The following is a 20,826-nucleotide window of genomic DNA, read 5'->3' as shown; positions in this document are numbered from 1 at the left end:
TTAGACAAAATAAATAAGTAAAAGATATGAATATTGGAAAGAAATGAAGCTGCCTCTAGGATGGTTGTCTGCCGCCATACTTTCTAATCAGTTTTGCCATGAGCCAGAAACTAATAGCAATATTCTGGTTAGGGTATATACTGCACTTATCTACTGTGTTCCCATGGGGGATAACCAGACGATGGGCAACTTTCATTATACCTAAAATTATTTCAAAATTATTGAAAGCAACATTTGTCAGATAAAGGTTACTATTTTTCAGGATTTGTTAACCATTTGACTTTTTTTCACATTTATTTATGTATTTGAAAGGCAGAGTTACAGAGAGGACACGGAACAAGGAAGACAATCTTGTATCCACTAATTCACTCTCTAAATGGCCACAGTGGCTAGCGCTGGGCCAGGCGGAAGCCAGCAGCCAAGAACTGTCTCCGGTTCCCACGTGGGTGGGACTCAAACCCATGTGGGAAGCTGGCGTCACAGTTGTCCAGCTTACTATGCTACACCGCTATAGCAGCACATGCATTTATAAACAACTTAATCTATCAACTTTCTGGAGGTTGCAAAATTTATAGCACCACTTTAAAAAGACTCTGAGATTCGGTTCTGTAGAACATGACAGGCCTCATCTCTAGGCAGCGTTACATAAGGCTCAAAGCTTCCGATGCAGAAGAACTCAGTCTGGACAAAGCCAACAAATCTTACACAACAAAGTCACTTACACAGAGCAACAGTGAGGGAAGGTAATGGAATACAGGGACAATCGGATCCAAAATAAAACAGTCTCTTTTTACCACATCAGTACAGCTTTCAGTCATCATAAATAAACAGTACATTTTTATTAGCGTACTCCAATCCTACAGATGAAGTCATTACACATTTTAAAGGCTTTTGAAAATCACCGAGTTAAGATTCCATTTGAAATAGAATCAATGTAACATGCAACCTGTTTACATCTTTTATTTTTATGTTTTTCTTCAAGAATGGAACACACTTTTAATTCCAAACAGATTATTGAATGCACCTTCCTTAGAGTTCATGAGAATTGAACTTATTTATTAACAAACATGTAATAAAATTGACAAACTCATGTATACAAAAAAAAAAACCTAGCCAAAAAGACAGAGAAGAAAAGCTTAAATATTAAGTTATTTAAAACTAAGTCACTGTTTCAATGTCAGTGCCTTTAGACCGATTAATCCAAAAAGAAACTATCATCTTTGAACAAGAAACAAAATATAAAAGATGACATTTTAGGAAGGAAAAGGGTAGTTTCAAAATAAAATCGTATTCCAAAAAGCACAGTTTTTCTAAAACATAAAATTAAAATAAAAAAGTTAAATACAATGGTATTTTTAAATACCTTACAAAATCCCTTTAGTCATATACAGAGCTAAGACAAATCCAAGCAGTTATACAATTATTCACATAAGGCGTTTTGAGATTATGTGTGACATATTAATGGAGGTTTCAAACTCCTAGCATTTATAAATGTTCAATAAAAAAAAATGGTAATACTTCAATGATATATCACATAAAAAGCAAAATTACTTTTTATCACCTGCTTGTCCAAAAGGCAGAAACAAGGCCAAACAATACAAAATAAAGCAAGCTATGAAGCGAGGAGCGATCACAATGCTTTCAGTGTAAACTATGTGATTGATATTTCAACTTTAAAACAGCCAGGCCCCGATGGCAGCACGAGGCAGGATAGGAAAGGCAAGACTCGATGGACCGAACTGCTAAGAAGGTGATGGACTACAGCTTCATTTGCTCCTTTCTCACCCAGCAGGAGCCACAGTTCCAGTACAGAACCCCAGGAAAGCCACAGGAAGACTTCCTATATACCATGTGCCCCTCAGAGTCCCGCTACGGTCAGAGACCTACGAAAAACCATGCTCAGCCGCAGAGCAAACACATTGTTTAACCACAATAATTTCTATGCAAAAATAATAGTCTGAGAGGGAAAAGGCAGGTAGCAACTTTAAGCTTCATGTAAACTCAGTCTTTTGTTACATAACAACTTTCAGTTATCTGTCAAGATTTCTTTTTCAGTAATCCAAAATGACATGTAAGTATGGACAAAGGTTTACTCTTATTATGAACCAAAAATAAAGGTTAAGAGAAATACTGAAAGACTTGGAAGACCCACTCAACCTGAGCACAAACTAAATGTGCTCCACAAGGTGGTGGCAGCCCTATTAATATCAGTGAGGTGATTAAATACTAAACTTGGCCATATCTATATAAATTAAGGTGGAATGGAAGCATCTGATCAAAAAAAAAAAAACACGTTAAAATACAAACATCAGATTCCTTATTCTTGTACTTCCATAAATTCCACTTCTCAACTTTTAATTGGTATAATAATTTCCATAGGACACACACCATTTACTATGTTACAATAAAACTACCAATTAAGGATATGGTCACCAGGGAAGTGAGAAGCACCATGGAAAATAAAAATAAACAGAAACCCTGCTGCGGAAGAGCATTTGGGGAAGGACAGAAGGAGTCTGTGGAACATACAACTTCACCACTGTACTGATGGTAGAATCAACTATCTGCAGACTTCCTACTGTGACGAATAATTAAATGCTTTTGCTATTTTAAACAAAGAGGAATAAGGGAAATCAGGAAAGGGAAAGGGAAAGGGAAAGGAAAGGGAAAGGAAAGAAGGCAGGAAGGGGGAAAAAATAAAAGATATAGATCATAAAACTTTACATGGAATTCATGAGTGCTACCTTTTTCTTGGAATAAAAATGGTTAAAAACTTGGGTTTCCTGAAGACCTGTATGAACACAGAGCTATGAAGATACGCTGAGCTGAGTCACTGGAATCCATCAGGGCCAAATGCATCTTCGGCAAGATCACAGAGTACTCAAAAAGTCTTTGACCTGAGGGGAGAAACAATATTATTACCATTCCCTGACTAATTTGAAATTAGGGTACCTTAAAACATAAAATTAAAAAAATAGGTTTGAGTGTAAAAATATTTTGAAATTCGTGCATTTTTTTAATAGTACGTGATTTATGAACTTTCTGAAAATTGTTCATATCTTATAATCAGCTCATCTAACAATGTAAATCTGGGGCCAAAGTTGTCACACAGTGTGTTAAGCTCCTGCCTGCAGTGCCAGCATCGCATACAGGCCCTGGTTTGAGTCCTAGCTGCTCCACTTCCCGAGCCAGTTCCCTACTAATGACCTGAGAAAGTAGCAGAATAAGGTCCAAACATTTGTGTCCCTGAACCCACGTGCGAGAACTGGAAAAAGCTCCTGGCATCAGCCTGCCCGGCCCTGGCCAACACACCCATTTGGGGGAGTAAGGCAGCAGATGGAAGATGCTGTCTCTGCATTTGCTGCTCCCTCTCTGTAACTCAGCTTTCCCAACATATAAATATATCTTTAAAAAAAAAAAGTGCATACCCAACTAGAGGTAACTCTGTAATAATGCCATATAATTTACTTTCCCAACAAACACTGTTAAATACTTCAGTAGTAAAATATGAATGGTCTAAAAGGCCCCAAAAACTCAGAAGTGATTTCTTTTAATATCTTAACTGAAATAGCTCTAAAATAGCCAAACATTAGTTTTATAATCTGTTCATTTAAATGCCACAGGCCATTGATGTAGCCTTAACACTGATACCATTACTAAACACTGCAGCTCACAAAGCCTTCCAGGTGAGACGGACAGCAGCTCTGCAGTGTCTGAGCACCGACGATAGAGCATGGGGAAAATCATGGACCCGGTGCATGAGTAAGCCTCTGCCAGCGTCAGCACAAGGCTGGACTGCTGTTCTCACATCCTTACTACAGGCTACATAAAAATCCTCTGAAAAGCACAAAAGTCACTGTCTTGTGAATGTAACTGAAAAATAGCATTTTCAATGAAAGTAAAAATAAATGACATAATTCTTAGCAAAAACATTGAATAAAATTTCAAAAGGGATTCACAGATTCAGTTAACAGTGAGGTGTTAGTTGTACAAAGGTTGACAAATTTATTTTTATAGTCTCTTAAGCAACTTCAATCTATGTTTTTGACAATACTGACTTGTAAAAAGATGTCACTTCAAGTTTCCAAATAGGCTTTACTCTATATTGGGGGAAAGAACTATGTGCTATAGTATCTATGTAAAATTTTTGAGAATTTTAGAATTCTGGAAATATACACCCTTATGAATGTCAAGACCCTATTATATTACACAGCAGTCATTTCATAACAAGAGAAAGAAAAAGAAAATCAGCTTTTCCTCAAAACTAAGGAAAAAGAAGTTGTAATTTCTTAAGATCACAGATCACTAAGTTAGTTAATGAGTATAAAGGAATAATCATGGAACAATTCCCCTTACTATTTGCTTAAATGTACGTTAATGGATTATCTGCCAGTCCCTCAATCAGTACAGATAACCACTCACTGAAAAAAATAGACAATCAATTCCCAATGAGCTAAGGAAGAAATTAATACTGACTCAAAGAATAGGCAATGTCAATTCATGCTTTATGGTTCAAAATGAAATCCAAAACTCAATCTTTTACTCTCAGGATTTCAGCCCAGAATAAAAGCAATCCATATTTTACACCTTTCAACATCCTCTGGATTGATTTTGTTCAAAAAAGATAAGTTTATTGTTAAAATCTCTAAATATAGGTGCTATGGGAAGAATAGTAAATAAAAGGGAGAAAGCAGAGAAAGCATTAAAAAAAGAACAGTCCTCATTGCTATCATCCCCATCCTACAGATAATGGAAATGGAGAAAAGGATGAAAGAGCTCCTTATTTTAGCCCAGGTCACCAAGCTGGAATTTAAAGTCAGATTTAGACTCTGTTAACAGTCTCAAGTACACGTCACCTGTTCACTGTCTCTTGCATGACCTTGTCTATCAGAAAAGGTTCTCTAGAACATTCTTCTAGAGATTATAAATAATACAGTTTTTTTGTCCAAGCATACCTTTTCAACCATACTTTCATGTTTGTCTTTAAAGTCTTCATTCACATCCAAGGTTAAGATAGGCACCTCCTGCAGATAATCAAAGTTGGTCCTGTTTAAAAGGAGATGAACAGAATAATCAGAAAAGCAATACTGAAATGCAAACATTAAAAATTTCTATCATAGGAAAATCAAAGTATTAATTGTGTAACACTAAAGTCATTGCACAAGCAGTACTCATCTGACAGTCCCTTCCTCCTCACTCAGAACGGCAGTCTATGCAGCTACAAATCTCAGGTAAAACATATGCAAAGCCATGCACTGAGACACATGAGTCTCCACAAAAACAAAGTAATAAAAAAATAGATATTTTTACACTTTAGAGAGAAGAAAACTAAAGCCCCAAAGTCATTCTGAGCTCAATGGCTGTGCCAGATCACACACTGTTTTGTTTTCTTTTTTTTTTTTTTTAATTAACTAATGCATTTATTTTATGATACCGTTCCATAGACTTCAGGATTTCGTCTCCTCCCCACACGGATTTCCACTATATTATTACAATGGTGTAGTCCTCCAGACACAGTCGTAAGCCCATCATTTTGCTACTTAAGTGTATCCTGACATTGCAGGTATGGACCATGGCAGAGGAAAGCATCCTATTGTCAAGATACACCCAACAGTTTCCTTGGGGGTCCATCTGTGCAACATCACACACTATTAAGTGAGATTGCACTTGAGTCACGACCTGGCTCATGACAATCCCTGCCCTCAACAACTACGTGACAGCACCTCTCCTGTCACATTCAAAGAATCAAATCTGAAATACCTAACATTGTTCCTCACCCACAGGAGAAACACTCTAAGACCCCTGGAGCTGCCTCAAATTACAGATAGTACCCAGGCTTATTCCAACCGGTATTTTGTCAAATACAAACCCAAATACATAAATTTAATGGCTTTCCTTCTTACCTGACACGTACACGCTGCAGCTATAAATTTCATAGTCCAAGATGTAATAGTAAACTAGAATGAAACTCTTTTTCTTCTGTCATAATTTAACACAGAAAAAATTCCTTTGAATCACAGAACCTCATAACTTGAGGATAACTTGTTTTTCTTCATTAAGTGAAACACTCACCTTTCTTTTGAGTTTTTTTGGTTTTTATTTAAGAGCACTTCATGTTTTCCCTTTAGCATATCTGAATTTCCAGCATCATTATTCTTGTGCTTTGGGGCTGCTATTAAATAAATTGGGATTGGCTGAACATCAGCACTGAGACATCCAAGCGTTGGATTTGATAGCAAGATCAGCTAATGCGACTAACAGGCAAGTGGTGGCTGCAGCATGGAGACCTGGGACAAGGGGATGATTCCACAGCCGACGCTGAACCAACTTGGACAGATTCTAATCATGCTCCTCAGAATGCTGTGCAATTAAAAACTGATTGTTTACTTCTGGAATATTCCATTTAATATGTTTTGAGGATAGCAGGCCATGGGTAACTGAATCATCCAAAAATAAACCTTCAAGTAAAAACTAGATCTTAAAATCCTATCTAGGAGCCAGCACAGAAGCTCAAAACAAGTTAATTTTCCACCCTGCAACTTCAGCAACCCATATGGGCACCAGTTATAGTCTCAGCTACTCCATTCCCATCCAGCTTCCTAGTACGCCCTGGGAAATCGGTGGAGTACGGACCACGTGCCTTGGTCCCTGCACACATGTGGGAGACCCAAAAGAGGTTTCTGGCTCCTGGCTTCAGTTTTGGCCAATGTGGCCATCTGGGGAGTGAACCAGCAGATGGAAGACCCCTCTCTCTCTGTCTCTGTCTCTCCTCTGTGTAAATCTGCCTTTCAAATAAAATAATAAATCTAAAAAAAAAAAAAAAAAAAAAGAAAGAAAGAAAGAAACTCTTTCTGGACATGATGGCTCAAAGGCTAAATCCTCATCTTGCAAGCACCAGGGGTGCTTCTAGGAACCAATTCATGCCCCAGTTTCTCCACTTCCCATCCAGCTCCCTGCTTGTAGCCTGGAAAAACAGTCAAGGACAGCCCAAAGCCTTGGGACCTTGCACCTACGTGGGAGAGCTGGAAGAGGCTTCTGGCTCCTGGGTTCAGGTTGGCTCAGCACCAGCCACTACAGCCATTTAGGAGGTGAACCAACAGACAGAAGATCTTTCTTTTTGTGTCTCTCTCTCTCTCTCTCTCTATATATATATATATAAATCCTGATCTGCCTTTCTAATACAAAAAAAAAATCTTAAAAACTATTATTCCTAAAAGAATACCTAAGTGGCATACATAGCTATATTTCTCTTTTATCATTTAAGGTAAAATTATATATATATTATGCTGTCAATAAATACCACCAGAACATATTATTTATGAAAACCTTAAGGAAACAGGAACTCACTGCAAACAAGAAAATCAAATCTACAGCTAATTTTCTAGAAGATATCAATGAAATTACTAAATGAAAAAAATTGCATGTTGCTAAGTATAGCTCAAAATTTTAGATTAAAACTTGATAAAGATATTCAAAAAGCTTCTCCCTTCGTTTCTCCCCAACCCCAGCTACAGGGGGATATTAGGTGTATTAGATACAAAGGTGATATTAGGGTGGAAACAATGGTATTACCCACTTTCCTGTAGCCCTTGACCCTTTGTACCCTAATCAACTAAGTAAGATTTTAAAAAATTTAAAAATAATTTTAAAAAAGGAAGTCTTACTTCAGAGTTCTGTGCAACAGCCAGCTTTCATGCTTAGAGTGAAGCTTCTCCAAATATTCAAGAGGAATGCCTTGTTCTTCACTTCTTCCCCGTAAATAAATCCTGTTCAAGCATTTCTGAAAGTGAGCAGTAAGAGCAGAGAAAATGACAGGAAACAGTTATTCTTGCCTGCTGTGACCAGAACTATCCTTTCTAGGGTTCTTCAGCTTTGCAGGTCACAAACTCCGTTTGCTCCAAGTTCAGTTTTCTGCCCTTGTGCCTTTCAGCCACCAGCCATTTGGGTTACCTTTCAGCCATCAGCCATTTACTTTACGCAGTAAGTAAACTAAGTCAGTCACATGTAGACATTTTTCATCTCTAAATGTGAAATATTCTAATGTAAGTTTGCTTTTTAAAGTGGGGAGTTATTGGTATGTACAAAAGCAAAATGGGGTGTGAGACAAATTGGACCAGTCTGCTGCACATACCAGCATGTGCAGGAACCATGGCCGGGGCGGACCTGGTGGGCATTATTAGGGGTCGCACAGACAGGGCTGCAGCTCCCACTGGTGTACATGAAAACCCAGTGTGTGGTGAGCACAGCTGGGCTGGGGCGCAGCGTCCATTGGTTTGCTTAAGAGATGGGACTAGAAACAGAACTAGCACAGCAACTGCCGTGTGTGCGTGTGCGTGTGCGTGTGTGTGTGTGTAGGCTGGTGTGGGTGATGGACTGAGCTAGACCCCATACTGGCTAGCACACACGGCAGTCAAGTCTAGGGGGGTCACTTCAGATGAGGTTTCTCACCTCACCCCAACAGGACCATTGGTCTGAGAATTCAACAATTGGGTCTGTGGTCTGACCAAGGAGTGCATGTGTCAGAAGTGGGTCTCACAGTTGCTGAAGACAGTGCAGTGGATGGCATGCACAGAGGCACATGGGGGATACGGCAGTCCACCGGGGCCTGCAGAGGACATGTAGTGCCATAGCAGAGACGGAGGGCAGAAAAATCTGGACAACTCTCCCAACCAAACGTTTTAACAGCAAGTGTCTGCGCGAATTGAGACTCTAAGGTGGACTAGACAGCCAATGGATCTTGGAAGGATTTCCTCATCCTTGGAGCAACAAAATCAACAGCATCTCAGAACCATCAAAGCCACTTAAGAATCCTCGGAGCATGCTGCACATCGGGGCTTCTGGGGTGACACTGGGAGGCCGTTCCCCACCCCCAGGAACTGATGTGGTTAGGATGCAGCTTCTCCCCTTCTCTCCTCCCTTCCCCGAGACACAGCAAGAAAAAAACAAAAAACTGCAAACTGTGGTGTCATTTACTTTCCCCTATTCCTAATCAATGACCCTTCCCACCCTAATCAATGTCCACAAGAGTATGCATCCTTGAACTGTGTAATCATCATCAAAAATAAAACATTTTAAAGATAAAAAGAGTTCATTAAAATTTCTAGAGGACAGCTAAAAGATATGCCAATTTATCAACATAACTGTTTTATTGTTCAGTTAATGTACAGTCACTGACGACAGTGATTCTCAAGGTTGAGGAAAGCTCCAGACCACCATAATTAAAAAGAACTTGATGGAGCCAGAACTACGACACAGCACAGTAAGCCTCCACCTGCTGTGCCAGCCTGCCACAGAGGCGCCAGTTCAAATCCTGGCAGCTCCACCACCAATCCAGCTCCTTACTAGCGGCCTAGGAAAACACTGGAGGAGGGCCCAAGTCCTTGGCTCACTGCACCCATGGGCAAAACTTAAAAACTTCTGGTTCTTCGCTTCAGGCTCAGCCACTGAAGCCATTAGAGCAGTGAACCAGAAAATGGAAAATCTCTCTCTCTCTCTCTTTCCTTGTCTCTCTCTCTATATAACTTTCAGTTACAAAATAAAACCTGTGGCTTTTAAAAGCACTTAAACATGGCTGGTGTAGTACCTGAATTTTACATTTTTATTCAATTTTACAAAACTTTAATTTACACAGTCACACTGAACAATGTAGTTCTAGATAATTTTTTTCTAAAATAAATAAATAAATAAACATATAAAATTTTCACCCATGCATCCCAAGAAATAAGAACCTTTAACCCAAATGACATACATAAGATTATGGCAACACGAAAACTGTGCTTCCAGGCCCAGCACAGTAGCCTAGTCCTCGCCTTGCACACACCAGGATCCCATATGGGCACTGGTTCATATCCTGGTGGCTCCACTTTCTATCCAGCTCCCTGCCTGTGGCCCGGGAAAGCAGTCAAGGATAGCCCAAAACCTTGGGACCCTGCACCCACATGGGAGACCCAGAGGAAGCTCTGGGCTCCTGGCTTCAGATCAGCTCAAGCTCCAGCCATTGTGGCCACTTGGGGAGTGAATCATTCAGGGAAGATCTTCCTCTCTGTCTCTCCTCCTCTCTGTATATTTGACTTTCCAATCAAAATAAATAAATAAAATAAATCTTTAAAAAAACAAAACAGCGCTTCCAAACCAAATTTTAGCCTTCTCAAAAATTAAGTTCTTTTTTAATCAAAAGATGCCATAAACAAAACTAACTCCAGGCTAGAAGTGATGGCCTTTATATTCACTGTAACTTCCGGTTACTTTTTCTTATATATGTCTGAGAGAAGCACTCTCTGGTGGCACACTCCCTCAGTGCCAGCTGTGAAACCAGGAGCTGGGGAGCAGCCCAGGTTTTCCATGTGGGTGGCAGGAACTCAGTTCCTCGACTCACTATCTGCACCTCCCTTTGGAAGCCAGGGACTCTGATGTGGGTTAAGGTGTCCAAGCAGGTGACTGAACTGCTAGGCAAAATACCCGCCCTCCTTCATTGTTACTTAACAAAGAAAAAAAAAAAGGCAGAAATAGTAACAATGCAAGCATTAAAAAGGGGATGCTTCCCAGTAAAGATCTTTTTTTCTTTTCTACTAAAGATCTTACTATTTACTCTTACCAAAGGAAATCAAACCAAATGATCTTCCAAATTCAATACATATGCTCATGTGTAACCACAACATCTGTTGCAACCTGGCATGAAAGGTGGCATTTCAAGGGTGCTCGCTCCTGTCAGTGACAATGGCAGAGGTGCCCTAGGTCTCTTACAGAGCACAGCCGCCTTTCTCTACTCATCCCAAGCCAGAAACAACTACAACAGCCTCCCTCAGATGGACCTCTGTCAGCTTCATCACTCACTCAGCCAACACTGACCGATTTCCTTCTACAATCCATTATAGGCACTGCAAGTCCAACAACAACTAAAATACTCAAGAGTTCTACTTCAGGCAGTCTGCATCCCAGGAGCTGCTTAGACAAGCTTCGTACTCTAAATGTGATGGAATGAGAGAGCCTGCAAGAGTTTGGAAGGAATAATGAAGAATCAGATGTAACTGAGGGACAACAGAGAAGAGCCTCAAAGACTGACTTCCAAGGCTGGGTTTACAGAGCCCAGAGGGAGCAGAAGGCCTCCGCTGAGAGCGACAAGCTTGCAAACGGAAAACTAGAGCAGGTGGTGCCAAATTGCATTTGCTACACACTACTGAAAAGATGTCTAAATATTAGTTAAAACTTTCAATGAAACGGAATTTTTATTGGGTCTTACTTCTGGAGTAGCTCGAAGATAAATGATTCCATCCAATTCAAGGCTTTGACCAAACTGGTTATTCATCCAATCATGCCAGTCTTGATAAATTGTCCACTCTGTTTCATTCATGCAGTCAGACTCATATAAATTTGATGCAAAAATATACCTGAAAAAAGTCTTCATTAATACATCTTTAAAAGAGAAAGAGAGAAACAGAGAGAAAACATATCTACAAGGTGGACATGCAAATTTCTACATCCTGTGGCTTTACAACCCTTGGACAGAATAAACTAGTCTGTCCACCAACAGGAACTATATTCCTGGGAAGCAACTGTCAAAATGTGGTGCGACAATGCCTGGGACTCCCCAAGATCCTTCCAAGGGTTCTACGAGAGGCAAAATGAGTTCAAACACTAGTAACACCTCAACAAAGGAATGTGTCACACAGGCTGACTCTGAACAGTGTACACTCAAAAAGAATTACAAAAAAGACATAGTAACAGAGACAGGGACTAAACAGTACAATCTCCTATGTGGTACTGCACCCTCCGTGCCCCAACAGCTAGGGTGGGGCCAGTCAAAGGCCCCAGGTTCAAATACAGCCGCCAAGTTCCTGAGCTGTCACTTACTGTCTCACATGTAGTTTTTTTTTTTGGTTTAGAATTTATTTTTTTTTAAGATTTATTTTTATTATTTTTTTATTGGAAAGGCAGATATACAGAGAGGAGAGACAGACAGGAAGATCTTCCATCCGATGATTCACTCCCCAAGTGAGCGCAACGGCCGATGCTATGCCGATCCGAAGCCAGGAGCCTCTTCTGGGTCTCTCACATAGGTGCAGGGTCCCAAAGCTTTGGACCGTCCTCAACTGCTTTCCCAGGCCACAGGCAGGAAGCTGGAAGGAAAGTGGGGCCGCCGGGATAGAACCGGTGCCCATATGGGATCCCGGACATGCAAGGCGAGGATCTTAACCACTGCGCCACCGCACTGGGCCCTAGAATTTATTCATTTAAAAATAGACACTATTATCTATATAAATTTTATTTTTTATTATTAAATTTTTTTTTGAATTTTTGAATTACGTGTGGTACAGCTTCGCATAGATTGGGATTCCCCCCTATCTTCCACCCCCGACAGATTTTCCCCATTTTGCTATAATGGTATAGTCCTTCATAAGGAATCATAATTCCATCAGTCTCTTATTTAACTGTACCTTGCCATTGCTGGTACAGACAATGTCAGTCCAGCATCCCTTTGTCTACACATGTCCAACAGTTTCATTAACGGGGAGCTGGAGTCTGGGGCACAATCAGGAAACAAATCCAGGCACGGGACTAATGGACACAAGCACTCAAAGGGGCATCTTAACCACTGCATCGAAAGCCTGGCCCCAAAATACACTAGTTATGTTAACATAAAATGAGTTTATTATTAGCAATACTAAAAAACACCTTTTTCCATATTTCTCCAACTTAATTTGCAAAAATATGCTTATCAATAAGACACAAAAGCCTGAAAACTCCTCATTAATAAGATATGGAAACAGGTCATGAGACCAAAACTTCTGCAAGCCTTTTTCTGAGATAATGTCAGAAGTCTAAGGGATCTTGGTAGAAGCAGGGCAGCTCCACGCCCCCACCGAGATCTCTGTACCCTTGCTGCACTTGAGTCTAAACACTGATCCAGGTTTAATCAGAGCAAAGAAGACTTTTAAAGGGATTGGAAGAGGAAAACAAAAACGCTGCAGGTCTGAGTGAGAGCCACCCATTCCCTATTGACTATATACAAGCCAGGGGTTACAAATGGAGAACTCTCCTAAGGTCATTAAGACCACACTGCTGAGGCCCCGAAATGTCACTTTCCATTTCAAATCCCCAGTTCAGCCATAACTCTTGGATTACCAGGAGTAGGAAAAACAAAACAAAATAAAACAAAAGCCCAGTTTTAAGGCAAGACACTAAACACCCAAATGCAAGCCATCTCTTTGTACACACCTGTCACTATACACAGATCGTTCAAAAAACAGCACTGGCTTCTCCGCGTCTTTGAGCTTGCCGCCGAGAGCAGCCAGCTGAGCTCGCACGCGGCTGAGGCAGGCGTAGGACTGGAAGGTGAAAGACCAGCGCTCCGGCTTCTCATACATCATCTTCAAAACATTGCCGCCACTTTTCTGAGACGTTGTTAGTTCCTATTTGGGATTTGCAAAAAGAAAAGTTAACGAGCAGCAGGGTTATGTTCACTTTAAGAAGGCTTAAAAAGATGTCGGATAAATAAAAATATGATGCCTAGCCAAACCACAGTGATTACTCCCCCTCCTCTTTCTCAATACATCGTTCAGGTTGCTCGAGGTCTCAGAGAATCCTTATAGATTTCTCACAAGAGTTAACTAAGGAACCCGGGGAAGAAACTGCTTCACTCCAATGAGAGTTCTCAAAAATTTCTTAAAAAATTGAAAGGTAAACAATTTCACATAAAATAGTTGGACTTGTAACTTTTCAGAAATGGAAAAACTCAAACAATACCGAGCTTCTACTTCTAACTTCCTCTGGGCGGAATATGGTCTCTGGTTTATCAGCCCTCACCATTCCCTGAAGATTCTCTAACAAGACAAAGAAACTCGCAACAGGATTCATTTCTGATAAGTCATTTATATGTGGAAAACATTTAACACTTCCGAATGGCCACACATCACCGTTCAGTTGCACAATGAAGCTATACACAACTCATCTTGAATATATATAACTGATACCAAATCATAATCTCTAAATCCCGTTTCCCACTGAAATGAATCAGAATTCCATGTCTGATTCCAAGTCCAGGAAAATGGATAGGGCAAGTATCATCTATCTTGTTCCAGCTGAGAAACTGTCAAAACCCGCTGTTACTGTGCCATGAGCAGAGCAGCAGAAATTACGAGGCTTCCGCTGATCAAGTCAGGACATTGCAAACATCCAAAGACTGGAAGGCACAAAGCCTCAAGCGCATAACACCAAAAGAAACCCAAACTCTGGTCACCTTACAGTAGTGGGGTATGACCACTCCATCCAAATTCACTGGTCTCCCTCCCCTCCAAGACAGCCACAGGCATGACTCAAAATTCATTAAATCCAAACCAAGCACATTTTCAAGTTCATAATTTCATACGTCCTGCAAATAATTTTACAAATATCCAAATGGCCCCTGAGAGGGAAAAAAAGGGCCAACCCCCTATTCGAAGTTGTTAAAGAAGGGGCTGCTACTACGGTAGAGTGTGTTAAGCTGCAGTCTGTGGTGCTGGCATCTCAAAGGCTCTGGTTTGAATCCTGGCAGCTCCACCTCTGATCCAGCTCCATTGCCCAAGTGTTTGAGTCCCAGGTACCCCCCCTAAGAGACCTCAATGAAGCACCTGGTTTCAGCCAGGCACAGCCCTGGCCATTGCAGCCATGGGGGTGGTGAACCAGTGGTCTCCCCTTTTGGCTCTCTGTAACTCTTTCAAATAGACAAATGCAAAGAAGCTGCTAAGGCACTAACTCACTCTGGAAATGCAGAGGTGAAAAGAAAAACTTTATGTTCTAGCTCTTTCCATAGAAAATGCTTTCAGTGTAATGCAGCTGATGAGAAAAGATTCAGCTGTGAAAAAACAATCTTACTACTGAATCTCAATTCAAAAAGGCCTAAGAAAGAATGTCACCTTTTGTAGTACCTAGTGATAGGGTGGGTTGAAGCAACAATTTGCAATGTTTATTAAGATCATGAGAGAAAAGTTGTCAGGAATTTTAGAAGTGAATTAGGTTGACAGCACACCTGTACTGACTAAGCAATTTTAACATCAAAAAGACACTCTCAGGCCCGGCGCCGTGGCGCAAGTGGTTAAAGGTCCTCGCCTTCCACGCCCGGGATCCCATATGGGCCCCGGTTCTAATCCCGGCAGCCCCGCTTCCCTTCCAGCTCCCTGCCTGTGGCCTGGGAAAGCAGTCAAGGACGGCCCAAAGCTTTGGGAACCTGCACCCGCGTGGGAGACCCGAAGAGGCTCCTGGCTTCGGATCGGCATAGCATCGGCCCGTTGTGCTCACTTGGGGAGTGAATCATCGGATGGAAGATCTTCCTCTCTGTCTCTCCTCTCTGTATATCCGCCTTTCCAATGAAAAAATAATAAAAATAAATCTTTAAAAAAAAAAAAAAAAAAAAGACACTCTCCTACTTTACTGTGAATAAAATACACATCAATACCAAGGAACCAGCCAAAAAAAGAAGTGAAATTAAATCTAATCAAACCTACAGGGATGTACAAATGTACATTATATAAAAGTGTGTTAATTCTCCCACAGATATTCAACCAAAACCAGAAGGAAATATACTGGGAACAAATGACCCTGTTTCTTCAACAAACAAATTATAAAGGAAAAAAAAAAATCAGAGAAAATCAACAGACCACAATTTTTAAACTATACCAACCAAATGCAATGTGTAAACCTTTCTGAGCTCCAACAAACTGTAAAAGAAATCATGAGAATGGGGAAATACATACACAGACTGGGTATATTACAAAAGGATTACTGGTCTTTTACATGCTATTTTAAAACGAGCTGCATTTCTAGGGTTTTCCAAATGAAGTAATATTCCCCATCTAGGACAGAGGTAGGGGAACCCTTAAGAGACTAAAATCCTTCCAAGGGGTCTTCAAGGAGAATATATATATAACCTTTTCAAAATAATGACACTAAGAGTGAAAAATACATGCTGCTTCCCACTCATGAAGGTACAGGTGTTTCCCAGAAACCACATGTGATGCTGGGACCGCAGCAAACATCCAGCATTTGCTATTACAAGACATTTAAGACACCTACAAATTTGACCACAAATTTCCCAGTAAACTTCTTTCTTTTGGACAATAGTTTATTTTCTCATAAAAATGTTATATATGGGGCCCAGTGTGACAGCTCAGTGGCTAAAGTCCTTGCCTTGCATGTGGCAGGATCCCATGTGGGTGCCAATTCTTATCATGGTGGTCCCACTTCCCATCCAGCTCCCTGCCTGTGGTCTGGAAAAGCAGCAAAGAACAGCCCAAAGCCTTGGGACTCTGCACCTGCATGGGAAACCCAGAAGAAGCTCCTGGCTCCTGGTTTCAGATCGTCTCAGCTCATACTACTGCAGACACTTGGGAAGTGAACCCAAGGATGAAAGAACTTTCTCTCTTCCTCTTTGTAAATCTGCTTTTCCAATGAAAAAAAAAAATAAATCTTTAAAAATTGTTATATATGGGGCTGGCACTGTGACACAGTGGTTTAATAGCTTGGCTGAAATGAGTCCCATAGCGGAGTGCCAGTCTGAGTCCCAGCCCCTCTGCCTGGGATACATCTTCCTGCTGGTGCATCTGGAAAGGTAGTAGATGACGGTCCAAATACTTGGGAACCTGAAATCCTTGTGACAGACACAGATGGGGTTCAAGGCTCCTGGATTTGGCCTGGTACCATCCTTGATGTTGCAGGATTTGGGAAAGAAAGAGTGAGTGTAAGATCTTCCTCTCTCTTTCTCTCTCTCGCTGTCTTCCAAATAAACAAACGCAAAATGGAATTATGAAACTAAACTGATTTTTAAATGATTTAACTGACCTGTCCTCACAGTGAGTCCCTGTGGTGCACTGGTGCTTCACCAGTATGTTCTGTAACTTAAGGGCTACCTAACTGTCCACATAACACTGCACAGAAGTTTTAGCCTTGTATATTTATTAGCAAGAGAAAATATGATGGCTTAATTCCTATTCCCAATGCAAGTCCCATAAAAAACATCTGAAGACCTCTTGGAAACCCATGCTCAAAGCAAATGTTCCTCAAAATCCAAAATCCAGACATATAAACATTACAACTAACCTCAAAATTTCAGTTGGTGAAAACACCATGCAGACACACCGCTGATTTGAACTCACATACACACCGCTGATTTGGCATTGAATACAAATCAATTTTTCCAGAGAAATGAAGATGTCAACACATGAAATATTTTCATGAAATTTTTAAAAAAATATATTTGAAACAGAAGAGGCAGAGCTCTCACCTGCTGATTTGTTCTAGAAGCCACAATTTCGAGGTATGTGCTGCAGCAAGGAGCTCACTCCAGCATCGCGTCAGGGCAGCAGGAGCCCAGTGGCCCGAGCCCTCCCCACCTCCCGACCACCCACGTGTTCAGAGCTTCCAGATTATGCCGAGTCCTGCCTAGCCCTGGATGCAGACATCTGGGATGTGAATCAAATCAAAGGAGATCTCTCTCCCTCAAATAAAGTAAAAAGACTAAAGAACTTACAGGATCAATACTGACCTACCACTGAATTACAAAAAGAACCAGCTGGTCCTAAAACCGCAAATGGACAAATTAAAACTACATTAAAAATCTAACAGGGCTTTACACCTTTGAAGATGTCACCTTTAGCAAAAAAAATGAAAGAAAAAGAAAAAGAAAGGAAAAAAGGAAAGGAAGAAAACGCACGTATTTGAAAGGCAGAGTGATGGGGAGGCAGAGGGCCCGTCCATCGACTCATTCACTGCGCAAACAGCCACAATGGTCTCTCTCTGTCCCTTTGTCTTTCAACAAATAAATCATTTTCACAAAATCAAAACAAAACTGTGCATTTTAGCAAACTGAGATCCTTAGGGTGCATTGTCTCATTTTACCAAAACTTGATAGGTATCAACAACTTAACAACATTTCAGCCACTAGGTGGCAGATGAAAAAATAATTAAAAGCAGCACGAACAAGACAAACTGAGCGCGGGGTGCAGTTAGTTTCTAAGGGAACATAAACTAACAAAGGTCCTAGTCAACTACGGCCACACGAGATGGTTAACACCCAAAATGGAACAGGTCAGTGGGTCCAAAGACATCCACTTCTCCTTTCCGACAGTGTCTAAGAAAGCTAAGATTTGGAGAGTGCTTGATTCTCAATATATCACAAAGAATAGACCAGGAATGAGTCAGAAGCAATTCCTGGATAAAAGACGGAAATCCTACTTTTTTTTTTTTAAGTTACTTGGGCTTCTGCCTTTTTTTAAAAAAACAAAAAATTTATTTAGTTTTATTGCAAAGTCAGATATAGAGAGAGAGGGGGAAAGACAAGAGAAGATCTTCCATCCAACGTTTCACTTCCCAAGTGACTGCAATGGCCGGAGCTGCAGCGATCCAAAGCCAGGAGCCAGGAGCTCTTCCAGGGCTCCCACAGGGATGCAGGAGCCCAACGATTCGGGCCATCCTCAACTGCTTTTCCAGGCCACAAGCAGAAAGCTGGATGGGAAATGGGGCTGCTGGTATCAAAACTGGGCCCCATATGGGATCCTGGCACATTCAAAGTGAGGACTTTAGCTGCTAAGCCATGGCACTGGGCCCAAAAAAAATCTCACTTCAACAGCCATTAATGATAGCTACCTAATTTTTCTGGGCTCTGATGCCAAGTTCAACAGGCTATCATCATTTTAAAATAGCTTTCCATGTATATTAATGCAATATTTTTCAACCTCTCTTCTGCAACCTAAGAGTTTGATATACTTCTAAAACTAACAGTGAATCATTAGAGCAACAATTTTTAACTAATACATATGCAAAATCCGACACATCCCAAACTCTTCAAATTCGTTAAAGTTCCTTTCACTGGATGAGAACTGTGACCAAACAGAGACAGCACTGACATAAATACAGTGACTCTGACAATAACATTTTCTCTACAAATTAAAACTTTGGACATTTTGGTCTTGACTGACAAGTTTCTGGGCCCTTGGCTAACATGACGCATGCGGAGCCTAAAGACAACTGTGTCAACAAACCAGTTATTCACACATGAACCGCAAACCCGCGGGGCTGACGCCAACATGGACCCTAATGGAGGCCACGCAGCTCCACCCGCTGCTGCTCTTCCCTCGGGATTTCTAACCCTGGCTTCCTAGTGAAAGGGTCTGAAACGCCAGCAGCCCCGGGCATTCTCTGGGAAGTAAAACTACAGCACGAGGAAAGACAGAGGACTCAAAGGAGAGCAAGCAAAAGGACCTGGTGGGCACTTCACCAAGGAAATTCAAACAGTCAATCGAGACGTGAAAGAGTGTCATTTCACTGGCAACTAAAGAAATACAAGTTAAGAATGTAAAAGTACAAACAGAACAAAACGTAGGACACGAAGTACAACAATACTAAAAGTATAAAGGATGTGGACTGACGAGTTGATTACATTGGGAATGGAAACACCTGCTTCACCTCGGAAGCCAGGAGGCATACACCACCAACCAGAATCACTACTCCACATTCCTGAAGAAATCCTAACCGTGTGCGTACATCAAAATCCGAGTTCATAACAGTGCTGTTTATCAAAGCCACTAAACTGATAATCAACTAAAAGGTATAAAATAGGCACTCATAAATGATTGAATATATGTAGCAATGAAAATTAGTAAGATGCATGCAACAGTATGATCAAATCTCATCAATTAAATAAGAGGAAGAATGTCATCACTGACTCCATTTCTATAATAGTCAAAAATAGACTGAATTATGTTTCTTAAAACATATGGTAATGTATGGTCACATTATTATTATTTTTTTTTAAAGATTTATTTTTATTATTTTTTCATTGGAAAGGCGGATATACAGAGAGGAGAGACAGAGAGGAAGATTTTCCGTCCGATGATTCACTCCCCAAGTGAGCGCAACGGGCCGATACTATGCCGATCCGAACCCAGGAGCCTCTTCTGGGTCTCCCACACGAGTTCAGGGTCCCAAAGCTTTGGGCCGTCCTCGACTGCTTTCCCAGGCCACAGGCAGGGAGCTGGAAGGGAAGCGGGGCTGCCGGGATTAGAACCGGGGCCCATATGGGATCCCGGGCGTGCAAGGCGAGGACCTTTAACCACTTGCGCCACCGCGCCGGGCCCACACATTATTATTTTTTTAAAGATGTATTTGAAAGGCAGAGTTACAGAGAGTGCTAGAAACACATGCTGGTTCACTTACGTCTGCAATGGTCAAGGCTTCGTCAGACACAACCCAGGAGCCCGCAGTGCCTCCTGGGACTTCCATGTGGATGGCAGGGGCCCAGAGAATTGGGTTATCTTTATTTTTCTTCTTCTTCTTTTTAAGATTTTCTTGATTTTTGTTGGAAAGGTAGAATTACAGAGAAAAAGAGACAGAGAGAGCCATCTTCCATTTGTTGGTTCACTCCTTAAATGGCCACATAGACACAGCTGAGGCAATCCAAAGCCAGGAACCAGAATTTCTTCCATGTCTCCCAATGAGTCCAGAGGCCCAAAGACTTGAGCCATCCTCCACCGATTTCCCAGGGCATTAGCAGGGAGCACGACTGGAAGTGGAGCCACTGGCACTCACACCGGAGCCCACGCGGGATCGTAGGCAGCAGCTTCAGCAGCTGTGCCACAACACGAGCCCTGTCCTCATTATTGTTAGAAAGCAACAAAACCATGAAAATGAGTACCCTGATAGTACAACTTTAGAGAAGTTTTATAGGGGAACAGATGTGATCAGAAAGGGCAAAAAGGGTCTTCTGAAATAACGTTCCATCTCTTGATATGCCTCATGGTTTGGGGCCGAGACTGCGGTGAAGTAGGTGGGGATGCCGTCTGCAATGACTGGATCCTA

The 20,826-nt window shown here is 41.2% G+C and overlaps 1 protein-coding gene across 3 annotated transcripts in view; it reads right to left on the bottom strand.

Moving 5' to 3' along the window:
- DCK (deoxycytidine kinase) overlaps positions 1–20,826 on the bottom strand; it is a 60,437-nt gene that overhangs the window by 33,025 nt on the left and 6,586 nt on the right. For 2 of the 3 annotated variants that reach the window (XR_005882342.1, XR_005882343.1), the window contains exons 3-7: positions 13,216–13,409; positions 11,240–11,387; positions 7,665–7,780; positions 4,956–5,046; positions 2,745–2,897 (exon numbers count right to left, since the gene is read on the bottom strand). Coding sequence is in view for 1 of the 3 variants with exons in the window: in XM_040966903.1 (XP_040822837.1) it covers positions 2,871–2,897; positions 4,956–5,046; positions 7,665–7,780; positions 11,240–11,387; positions 13,216–13,409 (576 nt within the window). In the remaining 2 variants the exon portion in view is untranslated. Of the gene's footprint in view, positions 1–824; positions 2,898–4,955; positions 5,047–7,664; positions 7,781–11,239; positions 11,388–13,215; positions 13,410–20,826 lie in introns of those variants that run through there. The other variant, XM_040966903.1, reaches the window with a different exon arrangement.

The sequence above is a fragment of the Ochotona curzoniae genome, unplaced genomic scaffold (genome assembly GCF_017591425.1).
Source record: "Ochotona curzoniae isolate NIBS_2020 unplaced genomic scaffold, NIBS_Ocur_1.0 scaffold_4506, whole genome shotgun sequence".
Lineage (NCBI taxonomy): Eukaryota > Metazoa > Chordata > Mammalia > Lagomorpha > Ochotonidae > Ochotona > Ochotona curzoniae.
Note: the sequence above shows the minus strand (reverse complement) of the source record. Positions and strands in the feature narration are given on the sequence as shown.